Genomic DNA, 21,078 nt, shown 5'->3' with positions numbered 1-21,078 from the left:
CTCACACTCACCACAAGGCCACAAAATAGAGATGCCCAATATTTTCGTTTGGATAGTGTGTAATTAGTTTACTTAACGCTAATGCTTATAACAAACGAACGCAGCGAAAACATAAAACGTTGTAATTGGAAATGATACATATGGAACAGTCGCAATTGTTGCTCTTTTGGAGTCGATGCCAGTTAATCTTCTTTGGATGCTTTTGAGCCACCAAAATAGGCTCGATAGATATAAACGCCCAATGAAACGTGCAGTGCGGCCACAGCGCCCACCGCAGCAGCAATGTTCACTTTTACATCTGACATGGTGAAGAAGCGTTCCAGTACGAAGCCCTTAAGTACGAAAAATGTCACCACGGGCAGGAATACTATCAGAGAGCAGTAGAAGAGGACCACCTTAAAGGCGCTGTAGTCCTGAGAGTCCTACAAAATGATTACATGTCAAGCAAATAAATAACCGGCAAAACGGGGTCATTGTGTTTACATACATGTGAACGCTGTTTGGCTAGTTTCTGTTGGTTGGCATCACTTGCACCTCCAGTGGCCTTCTTGCTTTTGTTGCTCATTTTCGGTAAATACTAAAAGTAAATTAATTTGACAAATCAAAATATTTATTATATTTGTTGTCTTGTTTTCTTGACGTGCTAATCACATGATACTTTGGGAATCTTATCGGCAGGGGCCTATTGTAATCGAGTATTTTTTGATTAGGTGGCAACGTACCGAAATTTAATAAATAAAGGTTTGTGTTGAATAGCTGGCTGACTCTATCAGATATGATAAATAAATAAACAATTCTAAGAGTTAATTTAAATAAATTTTAAATTTTGTTCAAACAAATGTTGTACAACCAATTGTGAATAAAATATCGATACATTTTTGATACATTACATTGCACAGTAAATATATCGATTTATCGATTCATATAACCATTTGTATTTATTTTTAACAATTGGCGTCAGCGTCTGTTTCGATTGGTGCTTGCGTGCGCGCGTGTGTTAATTAAGCTTGTATTTGTTTTTTCCACCATTTCGCTAATGCTGCTATTTTGAAGTAATTAACTCACAGAGAGTGGCTCGTTGCAGTTGTATAGACGCCGCCGGCAGCGGTGCACGTACAGTCGAATAGCGAGTGTCGTTCAATACACAACGCGTTTGTTGTTTGCTTGTGGATTCGTGCATTAATGTGTGCGTGAGTGTATGTGCGCTTAATACAATATATTCTTGGGAAATTTCCACTGCGCACCGATAGCATCAGCGATGGTATTGACAAATTTCGAGTGCTGGGCACATGGTGATTCTGCGCCTGTCCATTTCGAAAGTGGACCGTCGCCGCGCCATTCACCAGTGGTGGATCCCTTCAACGCACGTGTCGTCTCACACATTGCTACCGCATCGAACGGCTACTATGGCTATGCGATTGTAAACAATGCAGTTGCCGCTTCGGACGACAACAACAACAGCTGCAACAACAACAACATACAGGCAATGCAAATGCAAGTGAACGACAACATTGGGGATGACAGTACGCAAGCCGCTGACGCTGCCGCAACAGCACGCTGCAAGAAGCGCTGCTTTGCAATGGGACACGAAAAGTTGGACATGGAGATGGACAACTTGACGGCCGTCAAGCGATGCCGTTTTGATGATGCCGATCTGGTCGCACAGTATTGCAACGGTAATTATGCGCATAAATCAAATTATAAATTAAATGCTTACATTTAGTGCATAACATATTTTTGCGGTTGGCCTTGAGCTTTTCACACCGCACAGCAACTAAAAATGTGCGCTCTCTTTGACTGCCGCATGCGATGGAAAACATTTCGTAAATTGTGTTACAAAATTCGATTTTGTAACTTGTTGGCAACGCTTTTGTGCGGGCCTATGTATGTGCTTATTTTTTCGTCTGCCATTTTTCTGGGCCATGCTTATCAGAAATTGTTTTCATTTATTGTTATCTGAAGAGATTCTAATTTGGCAATTGGGTCACAACTGTGATACCCTAGCTCTGTTTAGAAATGTTCGCCAATTCATAAAATATAATAAACAGAAATATGCCAACAAATGCATATGTGTGTATATAGGGACGTAATCTAAATATTTAGTAAAAGTTTTAATCGTTGCAAATACTTTGGAATTCTCTATTATAGGGTATTTCGGTTATCTCTGTCAATTTTTTATTATATTTAAATATAATTAAGATTCAGCTGATAAAACAAAACTGTCAACCTAGTTTAATAACCTCAAGTGATAAGCCGATCCATATTTCTTAACTAATATATGTATATGTATGTATATAAATTTATAATATAGCACCTATTGACCCTATGAGCAATATGACTGTACGCTTACCGGCAGAAAGATTTCAAACATATATTGAGATTATATATGCATATATACATACATAAATATGTATATGTGTATACATTTATAGCAAAGAATATATATCGTATATAGATATTTGTACAGTTGGGTTTATAATTTACCTGCTATCGCTGTTTATGACATCATTGTAAACGTCTAAAATAATCGAATTGACAGTGATCAATTATAAAATACCCTGTATAGAGAATTCAAAATTTTGTTTTCGAAAATTGAGTGCAATAAATAATTTGAATTCAGATAGTTTAAAACTTAAAAATATTTGTATCTTTCAATATATTTCAATGCAGCCCAGTTCATATTTGTTTAACTGCAGGGTATTTAATTTAAATGAAAATTTCAAGTTATCGCTGATTGCTCGACCCCAACGACAAGCTTGGATCTATATTTATTTATAAGGTCCGTTTTTCAAGCTCCTCTATCAGCTGTTATATAGTTCATAATTTGTTATTTAATTGTACAACTAGGTTATCGCTTACGTTTAGCTAAACAACATGCTTTATAGGTGGCGATCTTTACCTGTTATCGCTGACAACGGCGCAATCAGAGCTTAGTTATGGCAGGGGGAACGGGAGGTATTAGGCCGATAACCAATGGCAGCACTGCTTGTCGCTTTGCAGTCGCTGTCGCTGTCGCCGTTGACGTCGCTGTCACTGTCAACGCTGCTTACAGTATTTACCGGCTATTTATAAATGAACCGTAATTGGGACATATCGGCGCGAACAGCGACGCCGACTGCAAAGCTAACGTCAGCATTTGGAAAATGCTGAAAACGCAATTCCAAATTAATAAATTAAACTGAATATAGCAATTTGAACTTTTTCCATATATGTGTATATGAATTCTGTTACACAGACACACACTAATGTGTTCCTCTTTAAACAGATTTCTTTTCGATGCCCGCCACACAAATGATTGGCACGCAGGCCTGCCTAATGGACTACGATAATGATGTGCAACAACAGCAGCAACTGCAGCAGCACCAGCAACAGCATGAACAGACGCAACAGCAGCAGCAGCATCAACATCAACAGTCAACGCAGCAGCAGCAGCAGTTGTTGCATCCACGCATCCATCAACATTATCAAGGTCATTTGCATCGCGCTAACCGTGATGTGAGTCGTTGCATGATGTCGCACATGATCTAGATACATGCATATAGCCTCTATTTATATGTTTATATGTATATGTATATATATATATGTATGTATGTGTGTACAATCTTTGTATATAGCACACAGACTCACAAACACAAACACAACATGCAACAGTTCACCGACTCGTCTCTCTGTCTGTCACCGCAAGAGTATAAACAAAATATTTCCATTTGCCGCCGTATTTGCTAATATTAAATGTATATCCAAAAATTTGCATATTACTCATACAGAACAACACATATAAACACATACTCACGCACACACACACACAAAATCTGTAGAAACTGTCGGCGTGCCAACATCGCGTATACTTAATGAACAAATCAAATAAGCAATAGAAATTAGCCAAAGCAATTGTTAAAAATATCCACATTTAAATGGCAAACGTATCAATTAATCAATCAATCAATAACATTTATATATGTATATAAATAACTATACATATATTTGAATACCTATTGTGTTTGTATACATATATCAAGTGCATTGTTTTATATCGCCGCATTGTACAAATAACAAAAAGAAAAAAGTGAAGAAATAATTGTATCAGTACTCGCAACGAAACGGTTTTGAATCTACTTAATGTACTTAAATTGAAAATGAACATTTAATAATTGAATTATTATGAAAAACGTTGCAATCAAATTAACTAACACTTAAGCAATATCCTAATAAAGTCTAATCTAGCTGTAAGTTAAATTGGCACAAGCTTTGCAAGCAACAGCCCTTTCACAAAGTGTTTGCTCTACGATTTTTTATGGTGTGCAGTTTGTTGTACCTAAACTCAAACTACACGTTTGCTTTTTTTCTTTTAACTCCAATTTTCTTATTTTGCTCAAACTAATTTCCTTCTCATGGCGGTTCGAGACCATGGAAGAATTCTCCGCTCCTTTTTTCTATTTATTTCTTATATTCCTAAAATTCTCTCTTTTGTTACTTTCGTCTGATCATCATTATGATTGTGTTTTCCCAACATCTCTTATAATTTATGAAATGTGCAATCCGAAATTCACTATTTAATTCGAAATTTATTCGCTCATTATGAAATAAATTTAGAACTTATAATCTGAGTTATATATCATAAATAAAGAGACGTTATTGTAATCAGCCTAATTCCTATGGAATGATCTTTTATGACTGAAGTTAGTATTCGGAATATTATACTCCTTATATTTTTATCTTATCTTTAATCTTTTTTTCCTTGTTGAAAAAATTCAGTTTCAATTGCTATTTTCCAGGCCAATACAAAATTTTAATTTATGCAACCAAAATAGAATTTCAGGAAGTTTATGCAGTCCTTTTTTAGCTTTGCATTCCTAAAATCTGTTGGAAAATTTGTCCTGTACCAATTGAAATGAACTAATATTTGGAAAAAAACGATTCCTTTTTCCTAAAATCCTTTTGAAAACTAAAAAATTAACAGTTGTACTCGGTAAAAATGTAAAATGAACAACATATCGCTTATCTACTCACCGATTTATGCTTATTTTACAGGAATATATTCCAGTACTTTTTACCATCAGCTCGAAATCCAAATACTAATAAATTCTGTACTTAGTTTAAGTCAGATTTATATTTAAAAAAATCAACAAACACTTTGTGAAAGGTTTTGCTAACTAAAACAGTTCGGAGTTGGGAAAACCTTAATTTAAAAAAAAAAAAAAAAAAAAATTAAATAAAAATTGAAAAATAAAACTGATAGAAGAAAACCCTCTTTGCTCTCTGCTCGTTTACAGACGGCCAACGACAACCTAAACAGCCACAACAACCTGAAAAATTATGCAATACCTTAGAGTCCCTAAATGATATACTAGAGGCTAAATGTGAATCCAAATTGAAAGATGAGGCAGCCGATCTGTTTATAGCCACACATGGCGGTTGTCTTTATCACTACAATGATGCGGCCGAAGAGTTTGAGATCTAACACATTAATTGTCGTACGAAGCACTATATATGTATTTATACATAGAACCTTAACTAACCATAATGCATTGTATAACGTAGTCTAAGTAGATAGTAAGACTTTGAACATAACACTAAATGAATTTTTATGCAAGTCCCAAATACAAAAGGTGCTTAAATTTACTTAAGTGAAGTGTAATAAAAGAGTTAAGCCCCTAAACAAATATATAATTGAATGTGAAACATTTCAGCGTGGCTTTTTTTCAATGATCATTGAATAATTTTAATTAAATATATATTCTATATATATATTTAAGTTATTAAGTCCTGTAAAATCCAAATGGGATATATTTATACTGTATCGAAACGATGTATTTTATATTCTCTTTATATTTTTCGATAACTCATCCACTCGCTTATCGATAAATGGAGGGTGAATAAATGCTGTGGTGAATATAGAGATTTGAAATATTCAACCTATGAACGAATTCGGCAATGAATTGCCCATAATAGAGACACAGCTCAATTCAAGAAAACAATACTCCAAAACTATTCAATTCTTCTAATTTCAGTTTTATTAAATTGCTTCTGTAAAAGTTCATAGTGTATATTTGCTATATTTTGTCATTGTGTACATAATGAATTGAACAAATTGTACATTGAAATGCTTTTAAATGCCATTAGAATCTTATTTGATGGTGTGGAATACTTTGTAGTTGCAGATAAATGCTGCTCTTAAATCGTAAGCGTTTGCCGCTCTCCGTTCTCCACATTGATGTAGTTCTCCTGCACATCCTTGACCATGAAGTCGACCAGGTTGTCCAAATCGTACTTGTGCTGCCAGTGCCAGTCGCGACGCGCATCCGAATCATCGAACACCTGCGGCCAGGAATCGGCAATGGACTGCCGGCTGTCCGGCTTGTAGGTGACATGCAAATGTGGCACGTGCTTGCTCAGCTTATCCACCAGCTCCTCAGGCGTAAAGGACATGGCCGTGACATTGTAGACGCGTCGTTTCAGCTTTTCATTGGGCGCGCGCATGAACTCCAGCAGAGCACTACGGAGAAATAATATATAGAGAGAGCTCTAGTCAACCTATAGATCTCTGCACTTACCGCAGACAATCCTCAATGTACATCATGGGCAGACGTGTGTCTGGCCGCAGGTAGCAAGTGTATTTGCCATGCCGCAGTGCCTCATGAAAGACGGCAACGGCATAATCTGCATGATAGAGAGAGAGAGAGAAAAGTGAGGTTAGGTTGTCAGTTAAGATTATGAAGAGGTAGCTAGCTATACTCTTTCTAATATAGACTTTGATAGACTCAACTGAAGATCTACTTTTATTATCAAATTATCGTTGCATTATCAAGCAACAATTTCCTTTCCCCAACTAATGTCATTCCATATGAATATGCACTTTGTTACGCTACGTTTAACAGCAAAGAGTGTATGCTAATAAAACTATTAAATAATTTAATCAATTTAGTGCACTCTCTTTATGTCAATGATCTTAGCCCGATGTCGACTTACCTGTGGTGCCGCCGCCTGGTGGATCGCTGGAAATGACGCCCGGAAAGCGCAAGCATCTGAAATCCAAGCCGAACTTGTGATAATAATATTCGCCAATGAGCTCGGCGTGCACCTTGGATACGCCGTAAATAGTGCGAGGCCGTTGTATCTGCAAGAGAATGAGAGCAAGAGAGAGAACGAGAGCAAGTCACCATTATTGAACAAACTGAAACGGGAGCAGAGCTTTCGGCACTCACTGTAACGTTCGGTGTTGGATTGCGGGGACTATCGGGCCCAAAGGCGCCAATCGTGCTGGGCACAAAGATGCGCAGCTTATACTGTTTCGCCAGCTCGATAACATTGTGCACGCCCTCAATGTTGACCCTGAAGTTGGTTGGGTAAAGTTAGGTAATACCTGGAGCTAGCTGGCACTACTTGCGGCACCTACCTCACTGCGAGTGGCACATTCTGTTCACCCACTGCGCTGAGCAGCGCCGAGAAGTGAATGAGCCAATCGATGCGCTCGTTGACGACTATCTTCTGCAGACCCTTGAAGTCCAGGATGTCGGCAAAGATGTAGGGTCCATTCTCCAGCACCGCCTGGCTGGGCTTTATGATGTCCGAGAGTATGACGTTCTCGCTGCCGTACTGTGAGCGCATCAGCTTGGCGCACTCAATGCCCAGCTGGCCGAGACCACCTGGAGGCAGACAGGAAACGGAAGTGATTAGAATTGTCCCATCCATATATATATTTATTTGAATCCCTTCACTAACCGGTGATTAGAATTTTTGGCGGTCTGCTGGCGGGCACACGCTGATGCAGGAGACGCACCACCGGCTGCATCTGCCGCTGACTGGCCACCAGGCTGCTGAGGCACTTGCGCCACATGCTCTACTGGGTTACTACGGAAAGGATTGAGCGACAAGCGACACTGGACACTGGACACTGGACACCGGACCCGCAACGCCGCAACGCAGCGAGTTACAATATTCAACTGATTTTGAATTTCAGCAAATAATTTTTACGAACGTCGAGCATCGAATATAATTCACTATATGTTATACTCGCCTATTCGCGCACATATCGGGTGAGCATTCGGATTTCCATTCGCTAGTTGTCGACACTTGGCAAACACTCAATTTTCTCGTTTTTTATTTTCTCATTTTTTTGATTCATTATGAGACGTTATTGTTGTTGTTGTTGTTGTTGTTGTCACCATGGCAAAGATTTGCTCGGGCTTTGCCATTTATAATTCAATAAAAGCGAAAGCAGCACGCTGCCACCGAGAGGAGGCCCGCCAATTGACAATAACAATAACAATAGCAACAACAACAATAACAACAACAATCAAAGGAAAAGCAACAGCAGCAACAACAACAACAACAATTAACATAGTTTAGCTGCGCAAGTTTCCTTTTTGGAGGCAGGTCTATATCGCTATTTCGTGTGTCGGTTATGCAAAAAAACAAAAACAAGAAAATAAATACATGGAAGCATAATTTTACAGGGTGTTTTACATATGACAATGGACAGTAGATTGCTTTGATCGTATTTGTTACTTGCACAATTTAGAAACTTATCTACAATTATATGTAGTATATGTGTGTATGCTCACTTTATGATTACAGATTAATATACTTCTAGCCTTCTACGCCTAAAAATATATCCCCTATTTTGTACTGAAATCACGCCAGTGCTCTTAAGGTCTTTCACCTATATATATACTATAACACTGTTCGACTTCTGCTTTTACTACACATAATGGTTCTTGCTATGCTCTGACTATAATGCAAATTGCATTACTAATTTACAATCGTATTCTGGCATATCGTATTTTGACATCTCCATATTAATAAAAATTCCTATGCAAATATTACAAATTCTATACAATTGTAAATAAGTAGTAAGAAATGTAAATATATAAATTTTACAAGAAAACTATATAAAATTAATAAAAAATTTAATATTAGTAGTAGAAATTTAGATTATACTAAAAAGAATAACAGATATTATTAGTCATACTGCAATTACTACTACTTTTAAACTTTTTACTACTATTTCTCTACATACTATGGTTCTACTAATCATATAATAGTATTACAAATTTGAGTAGTTTTCTTAAAAAGTATTATACCTTATAATATAGTAGTAATATAGTATTGATCACGACTCTTTATTTACTATTATCTGCTACTCTTATATTATACTTATATTCTCATACCTAACTATTATATATGAGCTTACTACTATTTCACTTTCTACTACTATAGAACGGAGCGCCCATCGCGCTTCTGCTTTGCCTCTCTTCAGTAGAACTTTCATCTAAATGCTGTTAAAAAGCTCTGTTATTGTACAGTAAACTCAATTAACCTTGACAAATGAAATATGTAAATGCGTAAGTCTGCTAAGGGATCGAGAACTCAATTTAATATAATTAAGTGTTGGGGCAAGGGCCTCTAAATGGAATCGGTCCACATGCTTATGGTTCACACTGTGGAAAAGCGTGTGCTACACAATCTGATAATACATTGAACTTGCACTAATTTTATAGCATGTACTGCAAATTGTTATTCGCAGGGGTTATCAGCATACGGTATGAAAAAACATATAGACTATATTTAAACGAGCGTATAATTGTTTTGCGTTTGAGCAATTCAATTATAGAACATTAGAATACGATTTTCACTCTTCAGCCTTGACAATCCTTAGTTGACGTAGTTGTGTTTTGTGCTTGGAAAATATGAACATAAAAATAAGTACAAATTATGTAGAGACTACAAATACGTAGGCGTATGATTTTCTTCTGTGAGAACTACAACTAACGCGCCAGACAGCTGGCAAATATAATTGGATATAAGTCTATCGCATAAATGTTTAAAAAAGAAATATTGTCTGCCTCTTACTCTTGCTCAATGGGCGCCACATATTGGGGAAGTGTTATATGGTCTTTCTTTGGTCCCTGTGCGCATTCCAGACATCTTGGGCAGCCAAGCGATGCCGCAACTGGAGCCAGATTTTTATGTAACTCCCATAAGGAGACAGTAATAATGATGACGTTACGGCAGCAACAACAACAACCACGAATAGAAAAACTAAAACACGTGAATCAAGCGCTTTATGAGGCCTTTAATTTAATTTAGCAAAAGTGAGCCGAGCAGAAAGAGCCCCCTAAGATAGCGTGAGATATCGGGCTAGGAAATGTACGACAAACGGTTAGAAATGAAAGTGAAATGAGCAACAGGGCTGAAACAGAGCTAAGAGCATAAACATGGCTTGGTTCATGGCACGAACCAATTAGTTGGCTTTAAAATGAGGTTTGTAAAATTCATGGGACATAGATTTGGGCGAAAATATTTGAATTTGTATTTTTTTCTATATTCTTTATTAATAATCTTTCATTTGGAAATATACAAAATATTTGAACATTTAAAAAATCTGTTCAATTAATGTTTCATAGCTCTTGCCACACTTTAGCTCATAGCCTATAATTATGTTCATTAAAATTTAATTGTACAGCTTGTAGTAAAAGCTTGTCAGAAAACGCATTCATATAAATAATAGAAAACGGTTTTTAATTGCTAAAATCCCAGCTAAATTTCCAACATCGAAGCTCTAGTATTTACATTCCAACTGACTTTACTACATATTCATTCCACATGTTCATTTTGCGCAATTTTCCCCAATCAGAATAATCTTCAAATAATATCCCAACTCAATGCCAAACTTCTGCCAAAAGTCAGCAATTGCTTCTGGCCTTCGTTGCTGTACAAGCAATTTGTAAACTTAATTTGTTAATTTCACTTGCAATTTCAATATCATCTTAAGCATAAACAACCTCGCACCGACAGCAGCAGCATGGCCAGCCCGCCAGCCAGCCAGCTTCGACCCCTGTAGCCTGGTCACAGTTCAGGTATCAACCACGTTCCACATACGATCCACAAACGCTGTGAGTCAAGTTAACTGTGTGTCGCGTCTTGTGCGAGTGAGAATCAGCCAAGTGTGGCGCCAAATGTGCTCCGATATTGCAGAGGCAGGAAGCATTCGCTTCTTGGCGCTACTCCCCCGCATTCCAGCCAATGCTGAACGCTCAAAACAAAACACACAAAACATACAAAAAATTAAAAAAAAAAAAAAAAAAACGTTTGTAGAAATCTTGAGTAATCCGTTGGCTTCGCATAACGTTTTGAAAACAGTTTTAACGCGCATTCCAAACGAGACGGTTCGCCTAGTTCGGCTCCTTACAAATAAACGTCGAAGCTTTAGTGCATTTTTAATTAAATTGCAAAAAGTTTACAATAAAAGCAAAAGTGCGCTTGAAAGTAAAGCGAAAATTAAGAGAGAAAAAAGAAATTCGTGTTTATGTGAAGGCTATGAAAAGTTAACAAATATTTCAAAAGTGTTTAAATCAAATATTTGAAATCAAAATAATAATTAATTTAAACATCAAATCATACACGGATATATTGGATACGCTCTAATTGGAGTAAGCTAGTTGGAAACAAAATATTTGTAGTCAGACAAAAATCCTTGCCTGTTGTCATATACTACCCGACAATAGAGGGCGCCAGGCAATGCCTGCCTTGCTTTGACTTTAGTTCCTTTTACTGCCAATGGATGGCGCCATTATGATGAAATTTTTGCTCTCATATTTCTCATATTTTGTGTCTTATCTCGCTTTGCAAATCTGAAGCTCTGTCGCATGAATTCCACACAAAACACAGTTTTAGTGTAGTACAGGTAAATTCAAAGAACTAACAGTTATTTAATTAGGAGAGACTCAAAAGAAATCAGAGCAAAAATGGTGAAACTGTCGCGTCGCAGCTGGAGCTCCAGTTGGAGCTGCAAACAGACCTTCAAGTCACACTTAGTTGCGGCAGGCAGGCATCTCTCGGCAGCTCCCAGGTGTACAGGTGCACAAGTGTACAGGTGGTGCGCCAGCTCTTAGAGCTGAACAGCAGCTGGAAGCCAACGAAATTACAGACAATGATGAAAACGACAATAATTTCAAGGTTCGTTTGATGTAAGCTCGGCGCGCATGCGTACAGAGCGACGCTATGGAGTGGCAAAGAGGAGGTCTACTCTAACAGCAGTGGCAGCGGCAGCGGCAGCGGTAGCAGCTCTTCAGACCGTTTCACGCCCTGCCTCAGCCACAACTTCTATTTTTCTACTATTTTTCTATTTTTTTCTGTTTCTGTTGTTAAATGATTACAAAATTTTGTTGAAAAGCCATGTTACGCTTCTCGGCGCAAAAAAGTTTCTTTTTTTTCTGTTGTTCGCTGGAGTTGCGCAGCTACATCGAGTCTATGGCTAGACATAGGTATACCTGATAGCTAACAGGTAGCCCTGGATTTTAGATATGCATGTTAAGAGCTTTTTAGGCGATTGCACAAGACGTGGTAAGACTTCCTCTCAAATCAAAGAGCTGAAGCGAGATATTTGAATAAAATTTTGTGTATATGAAATGTCAACTAATTAAAATTTTAATAATTTATAAATATTGGTTAAAGACCTGGACATTTAATATATATTTAGATTGCAAGAGTTTAAGTAATCAGGCAATGCATTCTTAATCTTATCTAATCTTATCTAAGAAGAGCCCCAATAAACTAGCTACAGATATTTTTATTAGTTATTTATGTCTGCTCTCATATATAGATCAATAACAATTCAATCGATCCATTAGCTTAGCTGCTTAACGCGCTTCGTAGCCATTGATGCGGTCAACAATTAGATCGTTGACCAGTTCCTTCATATTCTTGGCCACAATAAAGTCCAAGTGATTGAAGCTCTCGAGGGGCACACGATGATCCTCAGCCAGGTGGGTGAACTCGGCGACCAAAGTGTCCACATCCTCTGGACCGCACAGCGCATCGTTTTGACTCGAATAGGAATGCGTCTTGGCCGTAATTTTGCTCAGGTCATAGTCTGGCGGCAGATCCTGGCCATAGAGGTCACGATTCTTCTTGGTGCCCCAGTCGTACTGGCGGAACTCGTGCGAGGTCGACAGCTGCAAATAGTGAATGCCCTGATTACTGGAAGAGCCACCTGGATGCGTCTTAATCAAGAGCTGCATGGAAGTCTGCCGAGAGAAAAGAATGGGATTTATGGAATATATAAGAGAGTTTGGGATTACGCTGAGCCCTTACCAGATTAATGTTCTCATAGCCGCCATTGGCGAACATCAGGAATCCGTTCTTGCAGATGGACTCGTAGGGACTGCCGCTGCCGCAGCCGTTGTCCGCCAGGCGATTGACTAGATTGTTGTACGGTATCAGCTCGGTGTCCACCAGCAGCTGGTTCCAAATGCCGCCAGGTGTGCCCACCAGTGGCCCAAGCAATCCGAAGACCGCGGAACGGCCGTGCGCAAAGAATGCGCATGGAGCCAGCAAGTGGCCCGACTTGATCTTCGCATTGTACTCCGGTCGCTCGGACAAGAGCACCAGGTACACCGTGGTGCCCTGCGAGTGGCCGGCATAGTGCAGCTGCTCGTGCTGCGTCTCCTCCAGAATGTAATCAATCATGGCAGCGATGTCAATGGTGCCAATCTCATGCCAGTCGAAGTGCCAGAACCTGGGATGGTTCAGCGAGATTTGCTCGTTGGCGCGCGAATAGATGTTGCCACGTGCATTGCCCAGCCAGACATCGTATCCCGCGTCGGCCAGCAGGTAGGCCAACGAGTTGTCCGGCCCCGAGCTCAGCCAGCAGTCCGAGTTGCTGAACAGGCCATGCTGCAGCAGCACCGGCGGCCGCCTCGCGTTCTGGTTGCCCAGCTTGTGGGAGTAGGGAATGCGAAAGAGTTTCAGCACGTAGCCATCATCGGTGACCACCCTATGGGCCTCGGCTGGATAGCCATGGGAGCGTATACGCTTATCCGAGGGGATCATATCACGCAAATTTAATTTGCTATCAGTGAGTGCCTGGCTTAAGGCCAGCAGAAGTGGCAACAGGTAGATCAAAGCGCGCATTGTAGAGTCTAGAAGGAACCTCTTCGCTCTGACTGCGGCAGTCGAGTGGGTCACTTATATAGCCACGGCAGTGACAGAGGGAGAAGAGGGGAGGGGGGAGTGCGCCAAACTCTCCAATCAACTAATGAATTCAAATCGATCACAGCTGATAATGGCCAAGTTAAGATTACCGTAGATTTAAGGTTGGGGTGGAATATTTTACTTGACTGGGGTGCGAGTCTTGCGATCAATTAACTATTTTTAGCAACAATTTATGTACACATTTCAACTGATTTATAATCCACAAATTCTAAAATATCATTATGAAAACAACAATTCTTTTCGCATTTTTGGAAGGAAAATAAGTTAAGCTACAAGTACCGGCAGGTGTTTACCTCTATTATGATTATAATTCGCCCTAGATTAAAATGAACATATATTAACAAACTGTCATTAATACTTTAAGGCATTCTAGACAGCCTGGTCGTATTAGTTAACAGTAACGGTATCTGTTCTAATCTATTATATTTTGTTATAATGTGGCTTCCAGACTTTTGATACTATTTGTTTATAATAATTACTATATAATACATGTGTGTGGATCGTAATATTACTATTACTATGCTTCATTGATGTTGATTCTTGAATATACGATATAAACGGCAAAATATATATATTTGAATAATATGTAGATTAATTATAATCAATAGAAAATAACTGAAAAGGAAGTTTTAAATATGTGGATTTTTTTCTTATAATATTTTAAAATATATTTAATATTACTAAAAAGATTTTATAAATATTATTTACACATATTCTGTGAGAATAATATAATAATGGAAGATTTTTAAATAATATATAAAAGAATAATAATATAATAATAATAATAATAATGCATAAATAATATTTCAAGTTTTATTTTAATTATAAGGTACATTATAAAAACTGAACCGATAAAAGTATTAGAATAAAACATAATCTATTTATTCAATGAAAAAAAAAAAACAACATAGTTGATTAGCAATTGATAATTATAAGTACTTTGGTACTAATATTATTATAATTCCTTTCTTAAGTAGTGCTAGTAACAAATACCTTTAACTGAAGTCAGAGCAGCATCCATTTCCATTGGGCTTTCATTACTCTTATATCCCCTTTGAATTTCTTATATTGATTCCATTTGTTGCAGAGCTTCAAGCTATGTGCCAGTCAGGCATCAATATAAACCCATAATCGAAACGTATGTCAGGATGCTTTTACTGCCGATTCTACTGTTATATGCCGGCTGGACGGGGCTAGTGCGTGCTGACAGCTGTCCGCCCTCGGAGGCCATCCTGCCCTGTCGCTGTTCGCTGCGCGGCAAGGAGATACAAATATGGTAAGTAGATGCAGCTGAGAGACTCACCTGGCTAAACGGCTGTTTGTGCAGGTGCTCGCACAGCAACTTGCCACAGATAATGGATGGCCTGAAGGCCGTGGAGCGGAATATCAAGACCCAAATCGATGAGCTGGTGCTGGAGAACAATCAACTGCCCGCGCTGCCGGGTCGCTTCTTTGGCAATCTGCAGATCGTGCGGCTGATGCTGCGCTACAATAGCATCGAACGGGTCTCCAATGGCTGGCTGAACGAGCTGGAGAACAGCCTGGTGGAGATATTCATAGTGGAGCCACAGCTGCGCAGCATCCCGGCCGAGAGCTTGAACGGCATGATCAACATGCTGGCCATAACCATACAGAGCGACGAGCTGAAGCACTTGCCCGACTTTTCGGGCCTCCTCAGCCTGACCTATGTGAGCGTGCAGAGCGCATCGCTGACGGAGCTGCAGCCGCACAGCTTCCGGCATCTGCCCAAGTTGCAGCACATCCACATCACAGGCGGCGCGGGTCTGACGCGCCTGGAGGCGGGCCTGTTCGATGGCTTGATATCCCTCAAGAGTCTGGATCTCAGTCGCAACGGTATCAACTGGATTCACCTGCGCGCCATGACGCGATTGCCCAACTTGGTCAGCCTGAAACTATCGTATAATCAGATCAGCGATGTGGGCATGATTGGGCGCATTGTGAAGGACCTGGAACACTTGAAGAAGCTGCGCCTCGATCACAATATCATAAATGTCATCGAGGACGGCTCCTTTGTGGACTTGCCCAATCTCTCCGAGCTGCATCTCAATGACAATCGCATCACGGAGCTGCAGTACGGCGCCTTCCTGCGCACCCCCCAACTGAAGACTATTCATTTGCACAACAATTTGATACGGCGCATACATCCGGAGTCGCTGCTGCAGGCCTCTGGCAGCGGCGTGGAGGCCGTGCACATCTACAACAATGAGATTGGCCATGTGGAGGCGCTGCGAGCGCTGCTCGACGCCTTGCCCACGCTGCGCTTCCTGGACATGAGCGGCAATCTGTTAAGCGAGCTGCCCTACGGGGCACTGCGTGGCCATGGCACGCTGGAGCAACTGCATCTGAACAACAATCAATTGCGCTCGATCGAGCGCGATGCTCTGATGGCCATGCCCGCTCTCCGGGAGCTGCGCATGCGCAACAATAGCCTCAGCTCGGATCTGCCTTTGCCCTTCTGGAATCTGCCGGGTCTCAAGGGCTTGGATCTCGCCCAGAATCAATTTGTGCGCGTCGACTCACAGCTGCTGGCTGGCCTGCCCTCGCTGCGTCGCTTGGATCTCAGCGAGAACGGCTTGGTCGATCTGGCTGCCAACAGCTTTCGGCACAATAGTCTCTTGGAAACGCTCAACATCTCGTCGAATGAACTGACCCACATCTATCCGGGCACCTTCATGCACTTGGAACGCCTCTTCGAGGTGGACGCCAGCTACAATCAGTTGACTGCTATGATTCCAGGTCTGCCTCAGATTGTGGAGCGCATCTCGTTGCGTGGCAATCGCATCTCATCTCTGCCCCCTGCGGGCAGCAAGTCCCTGCAGTTGCCCAATCTGCGCATGCTGGATCTCAGCCAGAATCTCATTGAGCAGCTGCCACGGCACGGCTTCCAGGCGGCGCCCGAGCTACGCGTGCTGAGTCTGGCGCAGAATCAGCTGCGTCTGCTGGAGGACACCTCGTTCATAGGCATACAGCGGCTGGAGCTGCTGCACCTGCAGGACAATCAGCTGAGCCAGGCGGATGAGCGTGCGCTGTTGCCGCTGGCGGAGCTTCGCAATCTCAATCTGCAGTCCAACAAGCTGGAGTCCATCACGGACAACTTCTTCTCGAACAACAGCCGGCTGGAGCAGCTGGATCTGTCCCGCAATCTCATCCGCACCATTTCGCCCACCGCCTTCGACAATCAGCGCTCGCTGGAGTATCTGGATCTGTCGGGCAATGCGCTGCTCGACATCTCCGTGGGTCTGGGCAATCTGCACAGTCTGCGCGACGTGGATCTCAGCTACAATCAGATCTCGCGCGTGCATGCGGATGTGGTCAATGCCTGGCGCAATGTCGTCGAGATTCGCCTGTCCAACAATCTCATCGTGGAGCTGCAGCAGGGCACCTTCCGCAACCTGCCCAAGCTGCAGTATCTGGATCTGAGCAGCAACGAGATTAGCAGCGTGCAGCCAGGCGCACTCAAGAGTCTACCGGAGCTGCAGGAGTTTGTGCTGGCCGACAACAAGCTGGTGGAGCTGAAGGACCACGTGTTCGAGGACCTACCCTCACTACTGGCCTCCCACTTTCAGTACAACAAATTGAGGTACATCTCGCCAGAGAGCTTCCACCACGCCAACTCGCTGGTCTTCCTCAACTTGTCCAACAATCACTTTCGCAACATGGAAAACATTGGACTGCGCAGCATGCGCAACCTGGAGGTCTTGGACCTCTCCACCAATGGCGTCAAAATGGTCTCCACAATGCCACTCAAGGCGCTCAACTGGCTGGTCGAGCTGAAGATGGATAACAATCAGATATGCAGAATACAGGTGGGTCTGCTCTAGTGGACTCTGCTCCATATACATTTCTCCTTTAAATATGTTTGTCTCTTTCAGGGCTCTCCCTTTGAGACCATGCCCAGGTTGCGCGTCTTGTCCATGCGCAACAATCAGCTGAGAACCATCAAGGAGCGCACCTTTAGGAATTTGAGAGGCAACATTGCCATACTCGATGTGGATGGTAGGTCTTAGACTACTTCTCCGGCTGTGCTCATTCCATGAACTCACATTCGCTTCTCTCTCAGGCAATCCCATCGAGTGCAACTGTGAGATGCAGTGGCTCTCCGTCTGGCTGCAGGAGACGAATTTCCCTTACCCCGGTCCAAAGTGCAAGGATGGTCGCCTGCTGCGCATGGCACGCATGGAGCGCAGTCTCTGCGCTGGCCTGGAGCTCTACAATGGCGGCGATAACAACGAGCGCACCGAGGCCAATCATCTGCCGCTGCTGAACGAGCACGGCGACGTGTTCCAGCGTGATCTGCCCGAGGAATTCAATGATGATTGCGACGCGTATAACGAGCGTCCGATGGTGGGGGATAGCGAATACTTTTACGAGCAGTATGTGGACTCCACGGATGTGCCGGAATCGACTAATGCGGTGGTCAGCAGCTCGCAGCGACCCAAGCCGACGACAGCAGCTAATCCCAACATAGATCTGAACAATACGCTGCTGCATACCAAGTACTTCAATAGGCGACCACAGCCGGCGGCTGGCGCTGGGTCTCCGTTCACCTTCTTTGGCTATCCGATACCCAGCCTGAGCTTGGGTCGCTTCTTTGGATTTGGGGAGCGTGGGCGTAAGCAGCGCACGGATCAGGATGATCCGATGCCAGCCACGCATCGCATGGCGCACATCAATTTGCCCAGTGGGCGTGGCAAGACGCGCATGTATCAGCCGAACAGCGCCGAGTTCGAGAAGTATCTGCGGGAGCAGCAGCAACAGCAACAGCATCAATCGAATGTGCCCAACGCTAGGAATCGCTATGGCGAAACGGAGTCGACCACCAGCTCGGGCGAGGAAGCCGCGAGCAATGAGAGTGGTGCCGCCACCACAACGGGCGTGTTTCGCACTACATTCCGAGAGCCGGCGAGCATTGAGCGTGGCGGCTTCCGACCCATTGTGCCGGCACACGTTGGCGGCTTCATGCCAGTGCATGATCCCCAGCAGCGCCGCGGTGTAGTGGAGCAGGTGAATGCCACGAGCAAACCACACCTGGAGCGGCATTTTGTGCCCATCGCCGTGCAACCAGAGCAGGCACAGCCCAGACCTAAGCCAACGAGCGGCGCCGAGAGCAGCGAAACGGCCACCTACGAAGTCACCGAAGTGACACCCGATATAACCACTCAAATGCCAATCGTAAAGAGCACCAGACCCATGACAACAGCTCGACCAACGTCATCCGCAACTACAACTACGACTACAACTAGTTCTACAACAGAGACGCCGATGACCAGTGCCTCCAGTGAGCAACAAACGGAGGATTCCCAGTACGATGATGAGGATCTGGAGGCGCAGTCAGTAACGCTGCTGCGTCCACCGAAACTCTATCAGCCAACAACAGCAGAGACCATACTATTGATACCGCCACCCGAAGAGCACGTGGCACAAATCAAAAGTCACTCATGGGTGACGACCACGACAGAAGCCATCACTGACTATAAGGCCACACCCAGCAGCGAGCAAGTGGCTGATGCGCCTGCTCGCGGTACTGGAGCCACTGGCGTGCGTACGCCTGGTGGACGTTCCACTATCACCAAGGTGTATACACCGCACCAGCAGCATCAGCAGCAATTGGTACAGCCCACAGCCGAGGAGTATCAGCGCACAACGCCCAGTGCGGACAATGAGAGCTTTGCCAGCGAGCAGCAAGTGATTTCTAAACAAGCCCAGAAGCGTACAGACACACTCCCGGATCTATCACAGGTCGCGGAGCGGACGGAGCGCAAGGATGGCATGGACTGGTACTATGAGAGCTTCAAGAAGAAACGAGATTTTACAAATCAAGCTACTGCGGTGCATACGCCTGCCAACAAGGAGGTGTTCTATGGCAATGTCCTGCCAGAATTGAATGGAAGCAGCAGTTGGAGTCAGCCAAGCAACCGATATATAATCCTACTGGCCTTCATCTTGCTGGGCAGTCGCTGATGAGGAACGTTGTTGGCAGTGTTAAACAGTTGTTTAAGTTGTTTTATAAGTTTATTTTTACAATTGATATGTATATTAATCTATGTTGTATAATAAAATTAAAACATTAGATTCATGAACATTCGCTGGGTCAACTAGGAGTGTACCTGAAAAATAATTATTAATAACAAATTAGTTTCACATATTATAATTGAAGGAAATGCAATTCTCGTATAGCAATCAGATGGTAGTGCATTGTCTGTAAATTTCAACATTATTGCTCTGATTTGCTATGTAGTTATCATCATTAGAAAATATATGGATTTTTAATAATAGATCGAATGCTTACCTTTCAGCAGGGGTTCGAATGCCCGCCTTTTTTCCAGCTTGCTCTCGGACAATTAAATGCGTACAGGACTAAAAGTAAATTTACATCAATTAGATTTGCCGATTTGCAAATAAAAGAGCTAGTTTTTTTTATATTATAATCAGATGGTAGTGCATGGCGTGCAATCAATATCAACATAATGGTTCTGAGTTAGTATGAAGATATCATCAGAAAATATAAAAAACGATCAGATATACAATTTAAAGACCACTTACTTTAACTTGTAGGTTATGTGTAACTTTCACGTACAAGAATCCACGAGCAACTAAAACGAAACAAATACATATGTACACTTTTATATTTAAGTACACTTTTACATTAGGTACAGCTAATTGTTATCAGTTGCTGGCTGTGGTTCTAGATATAATTCAACACAATTGCTCAGTTATTTAATATAATTTTTATCATCCTTGGAGCTAATTTAATGTTATTCCTGAGAGTTGCAGACTCACCTCGCATATTTATCGAATAACGTTGCGTAGAAAAGTTTCAAATTTCCAGCTCGACGCAAAAACCACGTGGTTCAAGTACATGCCTCAGTTCAGTCACCAAAGTCGAGTAGGCCAGCTCTCTCATCTTGCAGCCAATTAAAAAAGTTACAGTCCTCTAAAGACATTTTTTTAACGCTTTAGCAATTAATTGCAATTTATTTTAAAAATTGTAATTAAATTACGAAAAGCAGACCACACGCTGTCGCTGCTGAAAGAGATTGAAAGAGAACGATGCTGCCGGAT

At 42.0% G+C, this 21,078-nt stretch overlaps 5 protein-coding genes, 1 long non-coding RNA gene and 2 other non-coding genes across 9 annotated transcripts; 2 read left to right on the top strand and 6 right to left on the bottom strand.

Annotated features, from left to right (window-relative positions):
- Positions 1 to 41: 41 nt before the first annotated feature.
- Positions 42 to 1,154, bottom strand: LOC6582573 (vacuolar ATPase assembly integral membrane protein VMA21 homolog). The gene is made up of 3 exons (XM_032731799.2): positions 1,066 to 1,154; positions 488 to 577; positions 42 to 422 (listed from the first exon to the last, which is right to left on the bottom strand). Exons 2-3 carry the CDS (start codon positions 563 to 565, stop codon positions 183 to 185), a joined length of 318 nt encoding a protein of 105 aa, XP_032587690.1. The 5' UTR covers positions 566 to 577; positions 1,066 to 1,154; the 3' UTR covers positions 42 to 182.
- A 101-nt stretch (positions 1,155 to 1,255) lies between these two features.
- LOC6582572 (myb-like protein I) lies at positions 1,256 to 5,682 on the top strand. 2 transcript variants are annotated; one of them, XM_032731797.2, is made up of 3 exons: positions 1,256 to 1,676; positions 3,266 to 3,469; positions 5,274 to 5,682. In XM_032731797.2, exons 1-3 carry the CDS (start codon positions 1,259 to 1,261, stop codon positions 5,459 to 5,461), a joined length of 810 nt encoding a protein of 269 aa, XP_032587688.1. In that variant the 5' UTR covers positions 1,256 to 1,258; the 3' UTR covers positions 5,462 to 5,682. The 2 variants fall into 2 exon arrangements, with proteins under 2 accessions (XP_032587688.1, XP_002008272.2); XM_002008236.4 differs by having other exon boundaries at positions 3,266 to 3,495; positions 5,274 to 5,342.
- A 309-nt stretch (positions 5,683 to 5,991) lies between these two features.
- Positions 5,992 to 7,946, bottom strand: LOC6582571 (L-threonine 3-dehydrogenase, mitochondrial). Its single transcript, XM_002008235.4, has 6 exons — positions 7,723 to 7,946; positions 7,397 to 7,646; positions 7,206 to 7,332; positions 6,970 to 7,117; positions 6,555 to 6,660; positions 5,992 to 6,496 (listed from the first exon to the last, which is right to left on the bottom strand). The coding sequence occupies exons 1-6, from the start codon at positions 7,835 to 7,837 to the stop codon at positions 6,175 to 6,177; spliced, it is 1,068 nt and encodes a 355-aa protein (XP_002008271.1). The 5' UTR covers positions 7,838 to 7,946; the 3' UTR covers positions 5,992 to 6,174.
- Positions 7,947 to 11,071: 3,125 nt separating this feature from the next.
- LOC6582569 (protein artichoke) lies at positions 11,072 to 20,086 on the top strand. The gene is made up of 5 exons (XM_002008233.4): positions 11,072 to 11,432; positions 15,083 to 15,271; positions 15,323 to 17,822; positions 17,889 to 18,012; positions 18,077 to 20,086. The coding sequence occupies exons 2-5, from the start codon at positions 15,144 to 15,146 to the stop codon at positions 19,975 to 19,977; spliced, it is 4,653 nt and encodes a 1,550-aa protein (XP_002008269.1). The 5' UTR covers positions 11,072 to 11,432; positions 15,083 to 15,143; the 3' UTR covers positions 19,978 to 20,086.
- LOC6582570 (lipase 3) lies at positions 12,556 to 13,953 on the bottom strand. Its single transcript, XM_002008234.4, has 2 exons — positions 13,096 to 13,953; positions 12,556 to 13,028 (listed from the first exon to the last, which is right to left on the bottom strand). The coding sequence occupies exons 1-2, from the start codon at positions 13,912 to 13,914 to the stop codon at positions 12,642 to 12,644; spliced, it is 1,206 nt and encodes a 401-aa protein (XP_002008270.2). The 5' UTR covers positions 13,915 to 13,953; the 3' UTR covers positions 12,556 to 12,641.
- LOC26528234 lies at positions 20,015 to 21,058 on the bottom strand. The gene is made up of 4 exons (XR_001449135.3): positions 20,797 to 21,058; positions 20,560 to 20,609; positions 20,306 to 20,373; positions 20,015 to 20,123 (listed from the first exon to the last, which is right to left on the bottom strand). It is a non-coding gene; the product is annotated as an uncharacterized LOC26528234 (long non-coding RNA).
- Positions 20,189 to 20,274, bottom strand: LOC6582568. The gene has a single exon (XR_047717.2). It is a non-coding gene; the product is annotated as a small nucleolar RNA Me18S-Um1356 (small nucleolar RNA).
- Positions 20,438 to 20,524, bottom strand: LOC116804412. Its single transcript, XR_004364413.1, has one exon. It is a non-coding gene; the product is annotated as a small nucleolar RNA Me18S-Um1356 (small nucleolar RNA).
- Positions 21,059 to 21,078: the final 20 nt, after the last annotated feature.

Source organism: Drosophila mojavensis, unplaced genomic scaffold, assembly GCF_018153725.1.
Source record: "Drosophila mojavensis isolate 15081-1352.22 unplaced genomic scaffold, ASM1815372v1 contig_74, whole genome shotgun sequence".
Classification (NCBI taxonomy): Eukaryota; Metazoa; Arthropoda; class Insecta; order Diptera; family Drosophilidae; genus Drosophila; species Drosophila mojavensis.
This window is presented reverse-complemented; position numbering and strand designations above follow the sequence as displayed.

Coding starts and splice junctions, on each gene's coding strand:
- LOC6582573 (XM_032731799.2), bottom strand. CDS start 565: ATGAGCAACAAAAGCAAGAAGGCCACTGGAGGTGCAAGTGATGCCAAC. Junction 423..487: donor TAGCCAAACAGCGTTCACAT/GTATGTAAACAC, acceptor ATCATTTTGTAG/GACTCTCAGGACTACAGCGC.
- LOC6582572 (XM_032731797.2), top strand. CDS start 1,259: ATGGTATTGACAAATTTCGAGTGCTGGGCACATGGTGATTCTGCGCCT. Junction 1,677..3,265: donor GGTCGCACAGTATTGCAACG/GTAATTATGCGC, acceptor CTCTTTAAACAG/ATTTCTTTTCGATGCCCGCC. Junction 3,470..5,273: donor CATCCATCAACATTATCAAG/GTCATTTGCATC, acceptor GCTCGTTTACAG/ACGGCCAACGACAACCTAAA.
- LOC6582571 (XM_002008235.4), bottom strand. CDS start 7,837: ATGTGGCGCAAGTGCCTCAGCAGCCTGGTGGCCAGTCAGCGGCAGATG. Junction 6,661..6,969: donor ACCAGGCGGCGGCACCACAG/GTAAGTCGACAT, acceptor TCTATCATGCAG/ATTATGCCGTTGCCGTCTTT. Junction 6,497..6,554: donor TACATTGAGGATTGTCTGCG/GTAAGTGCAGAG, acceptor ATTTCTCCGTAG/TGCTCTGCTGGAGTTCATGC.
- LOC6582570 (XM_002008234.4), bottom strand. CDS start 13,914: ATGCGCGCTTTGATCTACCTGTTGCCACTTCTGCTGGCCTTAAGCCAG. Junction 13,029..13,095: donor GCTATGAGAACATTAATCTG/GTAAGGGCTCAG, acceptor TTCTCTCGGCAG/ACTTCCATGCAGCTCTTGAT.
- LOC6582569 (XM_002008233.4), top strand. CDS start 15,144: ATGCTTTTACTGCCGATTCTACTGTTATATGCCGGCTGGACGGGGCTA. Junction 15,272..15,322: donor GGCAAGGAGATACAAATATG/GTAAGTAGATGC, acceptor CTGTTTGTGCAG/GTGCTCGCACAGCAACTTGC. Junction 18,013..18,076: donor TGCCATACTCGATGTGGATG/GTAGGTCTTAGA, acceptor CTTCTCTCTCAG/GCAATCCCATCGAGTGCAAC.